At 44.1% G+C, this 13,512-nt stretch overlaps 1 protein-coding gene across 1 annotated transcript in view; it reads left to right on the top strand.

The window, feature by feature from the left end:
- Nucleotides 1-13,512, top strand: part of MYL3 (myosin light chain 3) — a 26,101-nt gene that overhangs the window by 11,319 nt on the left and 1,270 nt on the right. The window contains exons 2-6 of the mRNA XM_015814302.1: nucleotides 542-569; nucleotides 6,688-6,837; nucleotides 7,778-7,951; nucleotides 9,122-9,199; nucleotides 10,546-10,582. Of these exons, the coding sequence (XP_015669788.1) occupies nucleotides 542-569; nucleotides 6,688-6,837; nucleotides 7,778-7,951; nucleotides 9,122-9,199; nucleotides 10,546-10,574 (459 nt within the window). The 3' untranslated portion in view covers nucleotides 10,575-10,582. The remainder of the gene's footprint in view (nucleotides 1-541; nucleotides 570-6,687; nucleotides 6,838-7,777; nucleotides 7,952-9,121; nucleotides 9,200-10,545; nucleotides 10,583-13,512) is intronic.

Raw genomic sequence — 13,512 nt, 5'->3', positions numbered from 1 at the left:
GATAGATAGATAGATAGATAGATAGATAGATAGATAGATAGATAGATAGATAGATAGATAGATAGATAGATAGATAGATAGATAGATAGATAGATAGATGATGGATGGATGGATGGATGGATGGATAGGTAATGAAAGATAGATAGATAGATAGATAGATAGATAGGTAATGAAAGATAGATAGATAGATAGATAGATAGATAGATAGATAGATAGATAGATAGATAGAGAGAGAGAGAGAGACAGACAGACAGACAGACAGACAGACAGACAGACAGACAGACAGGCAGAGACAGACGAATAGATAGACAGAGACAGACAGACAGAGACAGACGGACGGATGGACGGACGGAGAGACAGACACAGACAGACAGACAGACAGATATCCTTTATTGTCATTTTTTTACTATGGGCACAATGGCACAAATTAAAAATGAAATTTAGTTGCTTGCTCTCAAAGTGTGCGCATACATTCATTTGAGTTTCCCATTTGATGTCAGGCGTGAATTAAGCTCTTTCCCCCCCCCCCTCTCTCTTTCAGCTGGAATTCACTCATGATCAAATTGAAGGTAAGAGGCTGTTCATTTTTCCATCTGTAATGAAAGGGGTTTTCCTAATTAATTAATTGCTAATTAATTCAGCCTGAAGGGGTATTTTGTAAGACCGATTCTTGGCATGTGCATCCTTCAGTAACAAAATAAAAAAAAAAACTGGAAAAGGGAGTTTATCAAAATGTATTTGTTATTACAGGTAAGTCCTCAGTTTATGTCCACCCGTTTAGCGACCATCTGAAGTTACAACAGCACTGAAAAAAATGACCAGTTCTCATACTTACGACAGTCACCACATCTCTCTGGTCACAAATTCAATGACTTGCAACTGCATTTGGGGACCAGAATTTCTCTGGCTAAGCGAGGCCGTTGTTAAGCGAATCATGGCGGATTTTACACGCTTTGTTGCAGTGGCCGTTAAGCAAATCAGTTAAGTTGTTCAGCGAATCATGTAGCCGTTAAACAAATCTGGCTTCAAATCTGATTCTGCTTGCTGGAAACCAGCTGGGAAGGTTGCAAATGGTGATCCCGTGGCTGTGAGGGTGTTGCGACGGTCGTAAGTATGAGGACCAGTTGTAACTCGATGTTTCAATGCTATTGGAATTTCAAAGGCAGCTAAATGAATGGTTGATTGCTAACCTAGGAAAAATCAATTCATAATATTCTGAATTCTATCATAGCTGGCTTGGGGATTCTGGGAGTTGGAGTCCTCCCCTCTTAAAGCATGCTGGCTGGGGATTCTGGGAGTGGGAGTCCTCCCCTCTTAAAGCATGCTGGCTGGGGAATTCTGGGAGTGGGAGTCCTCCCCTCTTAAAGCATGCTGGCTGGGGATTCTGGGAGTGGGAGTCCTCCCCTCTTAAAGCATGCTGGCTGGGGAATTCTGGGAGTGGGAGTCCTCCCCTCTTAAAGCATGCTGGCTGGGGATTCTGGGAGTGGGAGTCCTCCCCTCTTAAAGCATGCTGGCTGGGGAATTCTGGGAGTGGGAGTCCTCCCCTCTTAAAGCATGCTGGCTGGGGAATTCTGGGAGTTGACATCCATCCCTCTTAAAGGATACTGGCTGGGGATTCTGGGAGTTGAAGTTTATCCCTCTTAAAGCATCCTGGCTGGGGGATTCTGGGAGTTGACGTCCATCCCTCTTAAAGCATGCTGGCTGGGGGATTCTGGGAGTGGAAGTCCTCCCTTCTTAAAAGATACTGGCTGGAGATTCTGGGAGTTGAAGTTTATCCCTCTTAAAGCATGCCGGTTGGGGAATTCTGGGAGTTGAAGTCCTCCCTTCTTAAAAGATACTGGCGGGGGATTCTGGGAGTTGAAGTCTACCTATCCTAAAGCTGACAAGTGTCTATGGAGATTCTCCATCCTCCAGGTCCTGATTCCCCCAAAGGTCCTTTTTCACAAGGCCACTGGACTTTCTTGTTTTTCTCTGAAGACGTTTCGCTTCTCCTCCAAGAAGCTTCTTCAGCTCTGACTGGAGGGTGGGTGGTCAGTCAGAACTGAAGAAGCTTCTGGGAGGAGAAGCGAAACATCTTCAGAGAAAAACAAGGAAGTCCAGTGGCCTCCTGAATAAAAACACCATTGGGTAAAGGTTAAGGATTCGTCTCTGCTCTGAATTTTCCGGGCTGCCCGGCGTACTTCTTCAGTTTTTCACGTTGCGTCAGAGCCATCCTTATTCCGACTCCACCGCTAGACTTCTTCCTCCGATGGAAGGGACCCGCCTTCTCCTGTCTTATCTCCAAATAAAATCCCTTCAGAACCCATCGGCAGCCATGGCTTGCTTGGTGGTATTGGAAACTGAGGCAGGCAGAGAAGCTGGGAGTGAGCAGCGAGCAGCAGCGTAAATCAATAGGGTGGGATGAACAATAGCAGGAAGGGATTGTTCTGAATTTTTCTGCTTGCTTGAAACAAGTTGTTGGATAGCAAAATGGGGAATAACAGCATAACAGAGTTGGCGGGGACCCTGGAGGTCTTCTAGTCCAACCCCCTGCTGGAGCAGGAGACTTACCACCACAACTGAGCCCAACATTTCCATTGCTAAGTGAGACAGTTGTTAGGTGAATTTTGCTCCATTTTGTGACTTTTCTTGCTACAGGCTGTTAAGTGAATCACTGCAGTTGTTAATTTAGTAACATGGCTGTTAAGTGAATCTGGCTTCCCCCATTGATTTTGTTTGTCAGAAGGTCACAAAAGGGGATCACTTGAACCTGGGACACGGCAACCGTCATAAACATGAGTCAGTTGCCAAGTGTCCCAGTTTTCATCATGTGATGGTTATTAAGTGTGAAATGTGGTATTAAGCCCCTCCCTCTCCTCTCTTCTCCTCTCCTTCCTTCCTTCCTTCCCTCCCTCCCTCTCTCCTTCCTTCCTTTCCTTTCTTCCCTCCCTTCCTCTCTCCTTCCTTCCTTCCTTCCTTCCTTCCTTCCTTCCCTTTCCTTTCCTTCCTCCCTCCCTCCCTCCCTCCTTTCTTTCTTTCTTTCTTTCTTTTCCTTTCTTCCCCCTCCCTCCTTCCTTCCCTTCTTTCCTTTCTTCCCTCCCTCTCTCCTTCTCTTCCTTCATTTCCTTCCCTCCCTCCCTCTCTCCTTCCTTCCTTTCCTTCCTTTCTTTCCTTTTTTCCCTCCCTCCCTCCCTGTCTCCTTCCTTCCTCTCTCCTTCCTTCCTTCCTTCCTTCCTTCCTTCCTTCCTTCCTTCCTTCCTTCCTTCCTTCCTTCCTTCCTTCTTTCTTTCTTTCTTTCTTTCTTTCTTTCTTTTCCTTTCTTCCCCCCTCCCTCCTTCCTTCCTTCCTTCCTTCCCACCTCCCTCCCTCCCGTCCATCCATCCATCCATCCATCCATCCATCCATCTCTGACACAGTGGAAAATTCATAGCTGGGTAACCGATGGCTCCATTCCTGCAATGCAGTTTCTTTAATCTAATTATCAAAGTCTCCCTCTCTTGTGTCTTCGGAATGCCATGGTGGTTCAAATATCACCCCAGGGCAATTTATCCACGGAAGCACCCCACGGAGCGGCTTCAGCAGAGCTTTGAAGACTTTGCTTCTGTTGTTGGGAGATAGCCGGCACAAAATCATCTTCTTGTAATTTCATTTAGTGTAGCTCAGTCCCATAACCTAACTGGGAATCGATTGAGCATGTAAATGCCCCAAACTAGAACGAACTTAATGAACTGAAGAGGAACGAAGGAAAATAACCAACTAGAAACAGCACCTGTTGGTGCCCAATCTGGGTTGACAATTACAGGTAAAAATAACCCTCAAGTTACAGCCATTCATTTAGTGACTATTCAAAGCTACAGCGGTGCTGAAAAAAGCAACTTTTGACTGTTTTCCACACTTAATGTTGGTTGCAGCCTCCCTGTGGTCACGTGACCCAAATTCAGACGCTTGGCAACTGACTTGTACTTATGACAGTCGCAGCGTCCTGGGGTCATGTGATCCCCTTTTTTGTCCTTCTGACAAGCAAAGTCAATGGGGGGGAAGTCAGATTTGCTTAACAACCGTGTGACTAACTTAACAACTGCAGTGATTCACTTAACAACAGTGACAAGAAAAGTCACAAAGTGGAGCAAAACTCACTGAACCACTGTCGGTCCAGTCTGCAAAAGGTCTGTCCAACTTTGCAAAATAATAATAATAATAATAATAATAATAATTATTATTATTATTATTATTATTATTATTATTATTATTATTATTATTATTATTATTATTATTATTATTATTATTATTATTATTATTATTATTATTATTATTATTATTATTATTATTATTATCCAGGGCGGAAGTTGACCAACCTCTTCTGAACATCCTTAATTTGGATATTCTAATTTATGGAGATAAATCCAACATGTCTCTGGGAGGTTAGCATGACTCTTTACTGGACATCCAACTCTCTTGATAAGAACTGGAATTTAAAACTTTCAAAATGCTGTTGAACTTTGCAGTGCTTAAACAACCCAAAATTTTATGTTTTCCTGTATCTGAGAGTTGCAGGGGTCGGTGGCCCTGTTTTAAGCTAATTATGAAGATGGCTTTTTCCTGTTCAACTCCCACATTCTTTTGACTGGACAAATCTTATTTGGGTGACCTGTCCTTTTTTTAATTTATTTTTTAATCCTAACTATCCCTCAGGGAGACCGAAATGAGCTGGAATGACAATACAGCCGATAACAAGATCAACAGCAAAGTTTTTCAAACTTTCAAAAAGCAAACCAGATGAGAAAGTTCAGAAAATTGAAAAAATATTATTATTTTTAAACAGGAATTCAAAACACATTGGGAATATTTAACCCCCTTATTTACTTATTTATTTGTGTTTCCTATTTCCTAATTGCCTAATTCCCTCAGAGAGGGAAATGGCAACAAACAAAATGAAATACAGGTTGTCCTTGACTTACGAACATTCGTTTAGTGACTGTTCGAAATTACAACTGCAGTGAAAAAAGTGTTTTTTCACACTTACAACCGTTGCAGTATCCCTGTGGTCATGTGATCAAAATTCAGATGTTTGGCAACTGGCGTGTACTTACGACGGTCGCCGTGTCCTGGGGTCACGTGATCCCTTTTTGTGACTTTCTAACAAGCAAAGTCAATGGGATAAGACGGATTCACTTAACAATGGTGTTACTCCCTTAACATCTGCAGGGATTCACTTAACAACAGTGGCAAAGAAAGCTTGTAAAATGGGGCAATGTTCACTTAACCATTGTCCCAACAGAAATTTTGAGCTCATTTGTAAGTAAGTCGGGGTCTACCTATACAACAGAATGGTTGGAACAGATTTTAAAGACCTCGGGGGTCTTCTAGTACAACCTAATGCCTAAACAGGAGACCCTCCCCCCATTCTGGATAAATGGCTATCCGATTTCTTCTTAAAAACTTCCAGTGTTGGAGCATTCACCGCTTCTGGAGGCAGGTTGTTCCACTGGTTAATTGTTCTCACTGTCAGGAAGTTTCTCCTTAGTTCTAGCTTGCTTCTCTCCTTGGTTAGTTTCCATCCGTTGCTTCTTCTCCTGCCTTCAGGCGCCTTGGAGAATAGCTTGACTCCCTCTTCTTTGGGGCAGCCCCTGAGATACTGGAACGCTGCTATCATGTCCCCCCTCGTCCTTCTCTTCGTTAAACTAGACATACCTAATTGCAGCAACCGTTCCTTATATGTTTTAGCTTCCATTCTTCATACATTTTAGTATGAGCCAGCCGTGTGCTGCAGCTGCCAAAAAAGCCAACACAGTGTTGGGCTGCATTAACAGAGGGACAGAATCAAGATCACGTGAAGTATTAATACCACTTTACAATGCCTTGGTAAGGCCACACTTGGAATACGGCATCCAGTTTTGGTCACCACGATGTAAAAAAGATGTCGAGGCTCTAGAAAGAGTACAGAGAACAGCAACAAAGATGATTGGGGGACTGGAGGCTAAAGCATATGAAGAACAGGAATTGGGGATGTCTAGTTTTAATTAAAAGAAGGACTGAGAGTGACATGATAGCAGTGTTCCAATGTTTGAGGGGCTGCCCCAAAGAAGAGGGAGTCAAGCTATTCTCCAAAGCGCCTGAAGGCAGGACAAGAAGCAACCGATGGAAACTGACCAAGAAGAGAAGCAACCTAGAACTAAGGAGAAACTTCCTGACAGTTGGAACAATTCACCAGTGGAACAACCTGCCTCCAGAAGTTGTGAATGCTCCAACACTGGAAGTTTTTAAGAAGATATCGGATAGCCATTTATCTAGAATGGGGAGGGGTCTCATGTTTAGGCAGTGGGTTTTTAAGAACAGACTGGACAGCCATTTGTGTTATATGATATAGAGTTTCCTGCTTGAGCAGGGGGTTGGACTAGATGACCTCCAAGGTCCCTTCCAACTCTATTATTATTATTATTATTATTATTATTATTATTATTATTATTATTATTATTATTATTATTACTACTACTACTACTACTACTACTACTACTACTACAACTACTACTACTACTACTACTACTACTACTACTACTACTACTACTACTACTACTACTACTACTAACCTCCAGGGTCCCTCCCAGCCCTCTTATGCGATATTCCACTTTGCAGACAATGTCATGATGGAAAGCACAATTTTTTTCCTGATGGTGTTGTGCTGTTTTTTCCTCTCTCCGTCTTCTCCAGAATTCAGGGAGATTTTTGAACTCTTCGACCGGACTCCAAAGGGGGAACTGAAAATCACCTACGCCCAGTGCGGAGACGTGTTGCGGTCCTGCGGGCAGAACCCCACCCAGGCAGAAGTCCATAAAGTCCTCGGACGCCCGAAACAGGACGGTGAGACCTTCCTGAATGGAGTTGCACGGTGGAAATTCTGCAAAATTAGCTTTAGTGTGGTTTTTTCCCCCCACCCTTTCTCCGTAAGGTAGTCCTCTCTTAATAGCCAGTCACTTAGCGACCGTTTGAAGTCCCCATGGATTTTCCCAGAGCTGCTTATGACCCGGGTTCAAAATTCCAACAGCTGCCCCTCGCCAGCGCAGTCACGTGATCCCAACAGTTTGCGCTGGCTTGGATTGTTACTGTTTGCCACATCCTGCACTTACGTGATCATGTTTTGCGGGGTGTGTGTGTGTTGGTTTATTTCCTGCAAAGTTGGCATTGGAGAACATGGGTTCGTTTAATGACTGGTGCATTCGCTTAACGACTTCAGTGTCCGCTTAACAACAGCAGCGTTCGCTTAATGGCTGCAGTGTATTCTTAACAACTAACAATCGTTTGCTTTAACAATTCCAGCCTTTGTTTAACAACTGCGGTGTTCACTTAGTGACTGCGATGTTTCCTTAACAACTGCAGTGTTCACTTAGTGACTGCAGTGTTCACTTAACAACTGCAGTCTCCGCTTAACATCTGGCGTTCACTTAATGACTGCAGTGTTGGCTTAACAACTGGTGTTCACTTAACAAGCGGTGTTCACTTAATGACTGCGGTATTCGCTTAACGACTGCTGCGTTTGCTTAATGACTGCAGCATTCGATTAACGACTGCAACGTCTTCCCTCCAGAAGTTGTGGGTGCTCCATCACTGGAGGTTTCCAAGAAGAGACTGGGCAGCCATTGGTCCAGAATTTGTCTAGAGAGACTCTCCAGCTGGAGCAGGGGGTTGGGCTAGAGGACCTCCGAGGTCCCTTCCCACTCTGTCGTCATTCTGCTAACCATTTGCTTTGCGGTGCTGTGGTGAGCCGTGTGGACGAAACGCATCTTTTCCCTCTTTTTGACAGAAATGAACAGCAAGATGTTGGACTTTGACACCTTCCTGCCCATGCTCCAGCACATCGCCAAGACCAAAGACACCGGGACGTACGAAGACTTCGTGGAAGGCCTGCGTGTCTTCGACAAGGAAGGGAACGGCACGGTGATGGGAGCCGAGCTCCGCCACGTTCTGGCCACCCTTGGTAAGAACGACGCCTATGAGCCACGTTTTCTTCTTGCCCAGATTTGCAGCAAAGATGCAAACAGATAGTCCTCCACTTACGACCACAATCAGGATCCGATTGCTAAGTTAAGGCGGTTGTTCAGCCAGGTGTGCTCGATTTTTTAGCCTTTTTTTAAAAGCAGGGTTTTGGGGGGAAAAAATTACCGCAATTGTTAAGGGATCCAGGTGGTTGTTAAGCAAATCTGGCTTTTCCCATTGACTTTGTTTGCTGCAAAGGGTGATCACGTGGCCCTGGGATGCTGCAGCCGTCGTAAGTACATGCCAGTTTCCAAGTGCCCAAATTTTGATCAGATGATTATACTGTAGACTGATGCAATGGCTGCATTTATTTTTGTATTGATTGATTTGATTTTTATAGATGCCCATCTCGGCAAACAAGTCTGGGCAAATTCATGATTGAAACGTCTATTACAATTAAAGATTTAAAAACATGTTAAAATAATAAAATCAGTCAAAAGCATTACAGGTAGTCCTTGATTTTATAACAGTTTGTTTAGTGGCCGTTCGAAGTTACGACGGCAGAGAAAAAAGCGACTTGTGGCCATTTTTCACACTTACAACCGTTGCAGCATCCCCACAGTCACGTGATCAAAATTCAGACACTTGGCCACTGACTGACACTTATGACCGTTGCAGCATCCCTGCGGTCACGTGATCAAAATTCAGATATTTGGCCACTGACTCACACTTACAACCATTGCAGCATCCCCACGGTCATATGATCAACATTTAGATGCTTGGCCACTGACTCACACTTATGACCGTTGCAGCATCCCAGGATCAAGTCATCCCCTTTTGTGACCGTCAAAGTCAGTGGGGAAACCAAATTCACTTACCAACCATGTTCCTAAGTGATTCACTTAACAACTGAGACTTAACTGTCTCGCTTAGCAGCATAAATTTTGAGCTCCGTAGTGCTCGTTAAGTCAAGGACAACCTGTATTTGCGACCACTGGTCGTAAGTCACTTTTTTCGGCGCCGTTGTAACTTCAAACGGTCACTAAGCGAACGATAGTGAGTCGAGGACTGTGTAAAGTTTGAATCTTTTCGTTCTGCCCCTTCTCCTCTTAGCAACAGGAGGTAAGTCCCGTCCTTTTAATTATGTTCTTTTCCCCCCTCTGTTTTTCAGGAGAAAGATTAACAGAGGAAGAAGTTGATAAATTGATGGCAGGTCAAGAAGATTCCAACGGCTGTATCAATTATGAAGGTCAGATGGTTCCTCAGGAGATTAAACTTTTTTTTCTACGTTGAGGTTCGGGGTTGTGACCAAACCGAGCATTGATGTTCTCCCGGGGATTTGACCTTCTTGAGAAATGATGGGGGGGGGGAGGTAGATTATAAATTACTTCTATGAAAAAGATCAATGTGGATGGGAGGATGGAATAAATGATGGCTCATGAGTTCCTGTCCAGACGTGAAGTGATCCGATGGGATATAAATAATTCAGGTCCTCTAATTGATTTTAAAGTCCAGATTGGGGATGTAATAGGAGGGGGAATAATACCTACCATGCAAAGGCATCATCAAATCTTTTCAAAGGATTAGATTTTCAGGACAATTAGAATAGAATAGAATAGAATAGAATAGAATAGAATAGAATAGAATAGAATAGAATAGAAATGTAGAGTAGAGTAGAGTAGAGTAGAACAGAACAGAACAGAATAATGAATAGAATAGAATAGAATAGAATAGAATAGAAAAGAATAGAAAAGAGTAGAGTAGAGTAGAGTAGAGTAGAGTAGAACAGAACAGAACAGAACAGAACAGAACAGAAAGGAATAGAATAGAATAGAATAGAATAGAATAGAAATGTAGAGTAGAGTAGAACAGAACAGGACAGAACAGAACGGAACAGAACAGAACAGAACAGAACAGAACAGAATAGAATAGAATAGAATAGAACAGAGTTGGAAGGGACCTTGGAGATCTTCTAGTCCAACCTCCTGCTCAGGCAGGAAACCCTACCATTTCAGACAAATGAACCGAGATACCTTAAGGGTATAACTTACAGAATGGATCCAAAATCTGGATCCAGAGAAAATGATATTTGGGGAAAGTGTGGCTTGCTTTAAGGCTACTGACTGCTGTTGTGCTCCTAGGCTGCTGCTGCCGCCGCTGTGGTCACGTGATTTTCATTTTCAGTGTTCCGTGACAATTTCCCAGTCAGTCTAGCAATCCTTCACTCCCTTCCCCAACAGACCAGCAGCCACTTACCTATCTGCTAGGGAGGGAAAGGAGGGGGGGAGATAAGAAGGAAGGAAGGAAGGAAGGAAGGAAAGAAAGAGAAAGAAAGAAAGAAAGAAAGAAAGAAAGAAAGAAAGAAAGAAAGAAAGAAAGAAAGAAAGAAAGAAGTCGCTTCCACTCATTCTATTTCTCTGCTTAGTTAAGCATATATCCCTTTAACAACGACCCAATGGGGCACATATTTTCTAGTGATGGTATTAAAAAAATTTGGAAGCAACCTGGCAGATTTGGGGATTTATAATAGGCAGAAAAGTGGCATTCTTGCAATCATTCACAACACCCCCCCTTTTTTTCTCCTGTTTATTTTAGCCTTTGTGAAACACATCATGGCAAGTTAAAATGGCAGGTAAGGGGGTCCCTCTCTTAATCCTCCCACGATTCCCTTTTGCAGGTTTGTTTACCTATTCTCCAGTCTCACCCTGGGAGCCGATTGTGGCTTAGATAATCCAGCAGCTTCCTCTAGCTTTACGTAGCCCAGAAACCCTGATTTGTTGCTATCGTTTCTTTTCCGGTCCATCCGAAGGAAATACAAGCAGTCCTCAACTTACAACAGTTCATTTAGTGACCGTTCAAATTACAACGGCATTGAAAAATGTGACTTATGGCTGTTTTTCACAGGAATAACCTCTGCGGCATCCCCCCCATGGGTCACGTGATCGAAAATCAGATGCTTGGCGACTGACTCATATTTACAACGGTCGCAGTGTTCCAGAGTCACGTGATCCCCTTTTGCGACCTTCTGACAATCAAAGTCAATGGGGGAAGTCGGATTCACTTAACAACCATGTCGCTCACTTAACAGCTGCAGTGATTCACTGTGCAGGTCGTAAAATGGGACAAAACTCACTTAACAAATGTCTCACTTAGCAGCAGAAATTTTGGGCCCGATTACAGTCATAAGTAGAGGACTTTCTGTATTCTCATTTTCCATCATTGCAGCCATAACGAAGTCGACCAGCGAGTTCTACTGAGGTGGAAGGAACGGATGTAAATGCAAATTTAAATCTAGAAATGGAGCTGAAACCAAATGACTAATTGGAGATAAATCTAGAGAAATCCTGAAGCAATTCGAATCTAAGTCTGAAATCATATACAGCTAGTCCTCTCCTTATGACCACAAGTGAGCCCAAAATTTCCGTTGCTAAGCAAGACAGTGGTTAAGTGAGTTTTGTCTCAGTTTACAACCTTTCTTGCCATAGTTGTTAAGTGAATCACTGCAGTTGTTAAGTGAGCCACACGGCTGTTAAGTGAATCTGGCTTCCTGCTTGTCAGAAAGTCACAAAAGGGGATCACGTGACCCCAGGACACTCAACTGTCATAAGTACATGCCCGTTGCCATGCCTCTGAATTCTGATCACATGACCCTGGGGATGCTGCAACGGTCGTAAGTGTGAAAAATGGTCATAAGTCCCTTTTTTCACTGCTATTGTAAGTTTGAACGGTCACTAAATGAATTGTTGTAAATCTGGGCGAGATGCATCCAACACTATTTGTATCCCTGCGTGCAAAACAGTGATGTGGTCACAGGGGTATTCCTCGATTTACGACCACAATCAGGGCCCAAATGCCTGTCATTAAGCAAGGTGGTTATTAAGTGAAGTCCGATTTTGTGACTTTTTTCGACCAAAGGTTGTTAAGTGAATCACTGTGGCTGTTAAGTGGTCCCCCACGGTCATTCAAAAACGATGGAGACGGAGAGAGAGACTTTTGCAACCAACATTTTTCCTCTTCTTCGTTCTAGACAGTTTTTGTGTACTCCCGTCACAAACTCTGAAGACGGGGTTTTGCGTTATTTATTTATTTATTTTTTACAGTTCAACAACCAGCAACTCTTTGCCCCAGTCTTGGGATGACTCAGAGGCCGTGTTGATATACAGTTGTTGTTTTTTTCCTCCCCTCTTGGGAGAAGTTTGACGGAGCCTTTTTCCTGCAAAAATGAAAATGTGTGGGTACATTCCCTAGATAAAGAAGAGAGAAAACAGCCTAATTTTGGCTTTATCGGTTCCTGTTGTTTGTCTGCTCCGGTTTGCTTATCACCTCCAGCTTCCTGGTCATCTTGGCCAATCGGCTCTGGAATGACTCAAGTTTTGACGGGCTCAGATTGGGGTCCTTATCTGTTCTTCCCACGGAGGAGGGGAAGGGAAGGAACGAAGTGAAAACTGAGGCCGCAGTTAATTTGCTCTGCATTGTGAAATGCACAGCTCAGGCCTTCTTCCCTCCCTCCCTCCCTCCCTCCCTTCCTTCATCTTCCTCCCACCTTCCCTGTCTCTCTCCTTCCTTCCTTCCTTCCTTCCTTCCTTCCTTCCTTCCTTCCTTCCTTCCTTCCTTCCTTCCTTCCTTCCTTTTGCCCTCCTTTTTTCCTCCCTTTCTTCCTCCTCTTTTCATTTTCCTCCACTTTTTTCCTCCCTGCCTCCTTCTCCTTCCTTCTCTCCCTCCCTCCTTCTTTCCTTCCTCCGTCTCTCTCTCCCTTCCTTCTGCCTATCTCTCCTTCTTTCTCTCTTTTCTCCCTTTTCTTTTTCCCTTTCTTGCTCCTTCTCTCTTCTCCTTCCCTCTTTCTTTCCTTCCTTCCCCAGCCCTCTTTCCTTCTTTCCTTCCTTCCTTCCTTATTTTCCTCCCTCCCTCCTTCTTTCCTTGTTTCTCTCCCTCCCTCCCTCCCTCTCTCTCTTCTTTCTTCCTTTTTCCCTCCATTATTTCTTTTCCCTTTGTTCCTCCTCTCTTCTCCTTTTCTTCCTCCCTCCCTCCCTTCCCTCTGTGTCTCCTTCCTTCTCTCTTTCTCCCTTCTTCCCGCCTTTCTTTCCTTTCCCCCTTTCTCCTTCTCTTTTCTCCTCCTTTCTTTCTTTCCTTCCTTCCATCCATCTTCCCCTTCCCTGTCTCGAAACCATGCAACTGAAGCCCCCCTCCCCTGCGTTTGACACGACAACCCCACAGGAGGGATGGGGCTGCTGGACTGCACCTGGTTGCCGTTATTTGACCCACTCCCCCTGCGGAGACCCCCCGTGCAAAACCAAAAGTAAAAGAAGAAATTAAGCAGCCTAGCTCCTGGCCAGGCTAAGGGCTCCCCCCTGTCTTGAACCCACAGCCGCCCTCTCCCTTCTGCTCCAAATTGCTCTTTGCAAAGACCCATGTTTGTGTTTGTGTGTTTCGGGTTGTGTGTTTGCCAGCTCAGCCCACCCACAGATTCTGCTTTTTTTTTTGCACAGGTTGCATCCCTGTGATTAGAGGCAGCAATTTGTTTCCTCCACGCCCCCCTCGTTTATTTTTGTGAACAGCCCCCCC

The sequence above is a fragment of the Protobothrops mucrosquamatus genome, unplaced genomic scaffold (genome assembly GCF_001527695.2).
Source record: "Protobothrops mucrosquamatus isolate PMUCROS unplaced genomic scaffold, P.Mucros_1.0 scaffold235, whole genome shotgun sequence".
NCBI classification, from domain to species: domain Eukaryota; kingdom Metazoa; phylum Chordata; class Lepidosauria; order Squamata; family Viperidae; genus Protobothrops; species Protobothrops mucrosquamatus.
This window is presented reverse-complemented; position numbering and strand designations above follow the sequence as displayed.